The 4840-nt window shown below is 36.1% G+C and overlaps 1 protein-coding gene across 1 annotated transcript; it reads left to right on the top strand.

Moving 5' to 3' along the window:
- The first annotated feature begins 1880 nt into the window (after positions 1 to 1880).
- Positions 1881 to 4547, top strand: LOC100574123. Its single transcript, XM_003243867.4, has 2 exons — positions 1881 to 3070; positions 3560 to 4547. The coding sequence occupies exons 1-2, from the start codon at positions 2565 to 2567 to the stop codon at positions 4311 to 4313; spliced, it is 1260 nt and encodes a 419-aa protein (XP_003243915.1). The 5' UTR covers positions 1881 to 2564; the 3' UTR covers positions 4314 to 4547.
- The last annotated feature ends 293 nt before the right edge of the window (positions 4548 to 4840 follow it).

Genomic DNA, 4840 nt, shown 5'->3' on the forward strand with positions numbered 1-4840 from the left:
GACTTGCTTGTAGACATTTTTTTTCTGATAAAGGTAGACAATATTAAGTGGAATCTTGTAATACATTTTCAAATCTTAGATTTAAAAAGAAAAATTTTTACGAATTCTTAACTCAAAATAATTTGCTAATTTTCGTGATTTTTACATATTTTGTCAATTTTTGAACTTTAAATGCTAATAAAAAAAAAATTGTGACTAAGGATTTTTAATGTTTTTCAAATGTCATTGTAACAATATAGTAGGACCCATGAATTAAATTTTAAAGTATTTTTACCCAACAAATAAAGTTTTATTGACATTTATAGAAAAAAAACTAATAAAATTGGAAACTGAAAATGTCCCTAAACAGTTGAAAACAAATCAAAATATTTTGAAAATTGTATTATGTATAAATTAATATATATTAATATGAAAATGGAAATATAAACAACCAGTGAAAATTTCATGTATCTACGGTCATTTGTTTTAAAGTTACACCAAAAACCAAAATCGATTTTCTCGAAAACAGCTTTTGTGTAAAAATTCCCGTTTTTCTTTAATTTTTCACAGCGCTTTTGAAAACTATTGGAAATTTCAAATTTTGACCTGCCAAATGCACCAACTAGATTCACTTTCTCATCAAACAAGATACTGTTGAAGAAAATCGAAGCAGCTGTACTGCTCCAAACCGTGATGACAGACACAAAAATAAAAAAACACATCATTGAAAATCAATACATTCATCGTTCCACTTAGAATCTAAAAATATAAAAACACATCATTCCAAAAATCTTCCCACTCAGAATCGAACCTTTAATATTATACCTACATAAGTACCAAAAAAATAATTTTTAACGAATTGAGAAAATTGTAAATAAAATGATAAGCTAAACTATACATTTTGATAAATATCGTAAAAAAAATTATATAGGTATATTTAAGTCATAATGATATTTTTTTCAAATATGTGTAATGGTAAGTTAAAGTTTATTCTTCGAGACATATTTATTATTTTCGTTTTTTAAAATTCATATTTTTATGAATAGTTATTGTTTGTTAACGGAAAAATAGTAGGTATTGGTATAGCAAGAAGAGTTGAAATAAAATTATGTTACTTAAACGTATGACAAAAGTTGTGAAAAGTATATAGTTAATAAATTATTTAAGAAATATACTCATGTTAGGAAATAATATTTTTGAAAAATTGTACTACATCAAAATTAATTTACTCAAAAAAATTTTTATATTTAAAAAATTATAAAAAACAAACTACTTAACTTAGATAAATGTTTTTACCATTAAAATTGTTCTCACAATTAAATTTACAAATTCACTATATTGGATTTTTTATTTTAATTATTAAAAATTTAAAATATATTTTTTTTATATTAAACGTATAGCGCAAGTGACTATATTATATTACAATATATAAAAAAATATTAAAAATATTGATTAAAACAAAAGTTATTTCATTTGTTAGGTATTCAGGTGTTTCTGTTACACGCAGTATACTCGATAGTGTTAACTCCAAGCCCCCATAGAATTTTTATGAAAAGAACTACAGTATATGGTCGTATGGATGGCGAGTTTTTTTAGGAAAACAACATATTTTGGTGTAAAATATATTTTATTTTACATCATTAAAATACTCGTACAATTTTTTTTATTGAATATCTACTCAATTCCGTTATCTAGAGTTGCTCTTATCTCAATGTTCCGGCCTGTTTGTTATATTGGAAAATTTTCATAAATCATTTTATTATCGATAAAACAGTCAATAGTCGTTTGCTTTTTACATATTAAATGATAAATAATAAAAGAAAGAATATAATATTAACAGGTAACGTTAAAACAAATATGCAATACGATAGAACACATTTAAAACAATTATAACGAAGTGCGTGTTGGTATTGTGTGCGTATTTAAATATTTATACCGCAATTAGCAGGGACTTATGCTATGTACGTTTATAAGCGAATGATTTAATGGTGAACTAAAAAGTGTCGTTTAAACAGACAGATGCGCTGGGAAACAAGACTGTATTCCTCCTACTCCTCGTCCTTGGTTGACTGCCGAACCGTCAACTAGGAATATTTTTTGTCGTCTACACTATGTAATTAGCCATATTCCCGCGGTATTACTAAGCCTATAGTTAGCTCGTCGACCGACATCCGTCCATCTATAATAAACTAATATTATTATTTAATTAATGGGTCCGTGTTTGGTCGATAACCTATATGACCGTCAGTGCAGGTATAATATCAGCATTATACTTGAGCTGATAATTGAAATGATTTACTGTATGCATTTGACTCTCAGGTGCTCGTAATGCACCCGACTTTTGATTCACCACGAAATACTGTACCTCGGAGGGAACGGCTCTCAGATGGTATATAACCGACGCCTATTTAGTGGCCCCGGCTCAGTGTCCATCCGATTTCAGTGCGGTGACGACTGCTGCAGCGGTGACACGAACCCGACCAAGTCAAACTCGGTCCACCCACTCCGCGTACCCACACTACGGTGCCGCCGTTAGGTGTTTTGCACGCAGGTGCACACCTCTAACCCACCGGGAACCGGTGACGATGACGACAACGGCGAGCGCGGCCGCGGTTGCTGAAATGATCGAGACCGGGACGTTCGGACCGGACAGCCGATTCGTGTCGTTCGCGCTGGACGGCCAGCACACCGAACGGGATCAGTTCGCATCGTCTGTACTGTACGGTACGGTTGCTGTTGAGGATCGCTACTACCATCACCAAAGCCATCGACTAGTGTTCAAGTTCAAACACCCGATGCCCGAGATGCGGGACTTAATCAAGAACGACAAGCAGTTCCACAATGAAATACTGTTCTACGAACGGATCGCACCGTTTCTGTTGGCCTGCTGCTCGCAGGGCGACGGAGACGATACCGCGACGCCATCGCTGTGCCGTTACTTTTACGGGCACAACGACTGCGGTGACTTGGCGCCACGGGACATGATCGTCTTGGAAAACGAGTCTGACCGCGGATACCGGTCTGCGGTAACCGAACATCGGCTGTGTTTGGATTTCGAACACCTGATCGTGGCAATCAGATCTCTAGCAAAGTGAGTGGGACGTATAAGTGTGTTAGGTATATTCGGGTTGAGTTACTTAACGAGGGCCATAGGTAATTACTCGAATAGTTAGTTCGTGGAGATTTCTTTTGACAGCTAAGTGTTTATAATTTTGACGAGTTTTCGATCAAACACATTTTGGGTTACCAAGCATAACCTAACACATAGCAGTGGTCGATCGCATCATTTTGATCGTTTGTAAATACAATATTTAGCTACGTTCATAATGTCAAAATTAAAATATAGATTTTCATTAACCTAAGTTAACAAATAACAATACTTTTGTTTTTTTAAATTTGATGCATCTTTGATACTTTATTTTGTGAGAAGAAGCAAACATAATATTACAATAGATATTATGATCATATTGTAATACGCTCGTATAAATGTCCTGTAGTAAACTATAACTCATAAACGTACGTCACTGCGATGTCATATAGATCGATAATGACAGTGGCTATATTTGTGCTTTGGTCATAGGTTTCACAGTTTGTCATACAGAGCCAAGCACATGGACCGAATGAAATTCATGGATCTGGTGATCAAGGTGAAGGACACACAGTGGGACGACGATGGGCAGTGGCTTGTAATAGGCAGACGAATTGAAGATCTGCTCTTCTTGGCTCTGGACACGTTAAAGGTACGTCGCGGCAATGGTGGTGAAGATGACCAACGTGCGCAAAGGTTTCGGACGGAGCTGTTGGCCGATACGATGAAGACGCTGAGACGTGTAATGGAACCTGTCGAACCGCTATCCGTTCTGTGCCACGGCGACTTCAACCGGAACAACCTGCTGTTCCGGTACGACGACGGCGGCCGGCCGGTGGACGCGCTGGCGTACGACATGGCTACCGTCCGGTACGGGTCGCCGGCGCTCGATTTGTCTTTCTTCTTGTACATGAACACGGACCGCCGGACCCGGGACGATCACTGGGACGCATTGCTTGACGCGTACTGCGAAACGCTGGCCACTGCCGCCGGCGACGTCCCGGTGCCGGACCGTGGCCGACTGGACGTCGAAATGCGCGAGCACGCGTTCTATGGGTTGGCACATGGGGCGTTTTTCTTGCGGATCATGTTGGAGGAAAAGAAACCAATCGATCCATTGGAGTTCGTTGAAATGACCAATGATGAGGTGCTGAAGGTTCTGTTGTCATTTGGTGGTGAATTGGCCACCGAATGGGTAGCCGACATCGTCCAACACTATTTGGACACGTCGTATGCCAAAACATGATCCTGATGCTCGTATTGCTTAAACGCATGCGTGGATCAAATCACACGTATTCCTTATTAATTTATTTTTTAAGTTTGCAGATTTCCATACTTTACCTACATTCTTGTTAAATTATCCTTGTATTATATTATGACATTTCTTTTATTAAATGAATCGGAACTGGGTGCAAAACTCGTAATAAACTGTAGTTTTCATAATAATAAAACTAAAGAACATTTTGATTTTATTTTATAATACTCGTATTATGGTGCTTTATTTGGTGTGCCCTTGTATGTGAAAGTTGTACCTAAGTGGTATAATTTTATAACACAATTATATGAGTACATATCGTATTTTTAATCAATCGAAAAGTTATAATATAGACAATGTGTGAGACTATTTCCATTGAAACAGTTCACATGAAATAGGGTCATACCAATAATAATAATTATTTATCATTACCTACGTAACCTACCCATTCATATTGGTTAAATTTTATTTTTAAATATTAGCTTTATACGTACTTATTATCAGTGGATTTTTATATC

This window comes from Acyrthosiphon pisum, chromosome A1 (genome assembly GCF_005508785.2).
Source record: "Acyrthosiphon pisum isolate AL4f chromosome A1, pea_aphid_22Mar2018_4r6ur, whole genome shotgun sequence".
Taxonomy (NCBI): Eukaryota; Metazoa; Arthropoda; class Insecta; order Hemiptera; family Aphididae; genus Acyrthosiphon; species Acyrthosiphon pisum.

Coding starts and splice junctions, on each gene's coding strand:
- LOC100574123 (XM_003243867.4), top strand. CDS start 2,565: ATGACGACAACGGCGAGCGCGGCCGCGGTTGCTGAAATGATCGAGACC. Junction 3,071..3,559: donor GCAATCAGATCTCTAGCAAA/GTGAGTGGGACG, acceptor CTTTGGTCATAG/GTTTCACAGTTTGTCATACA.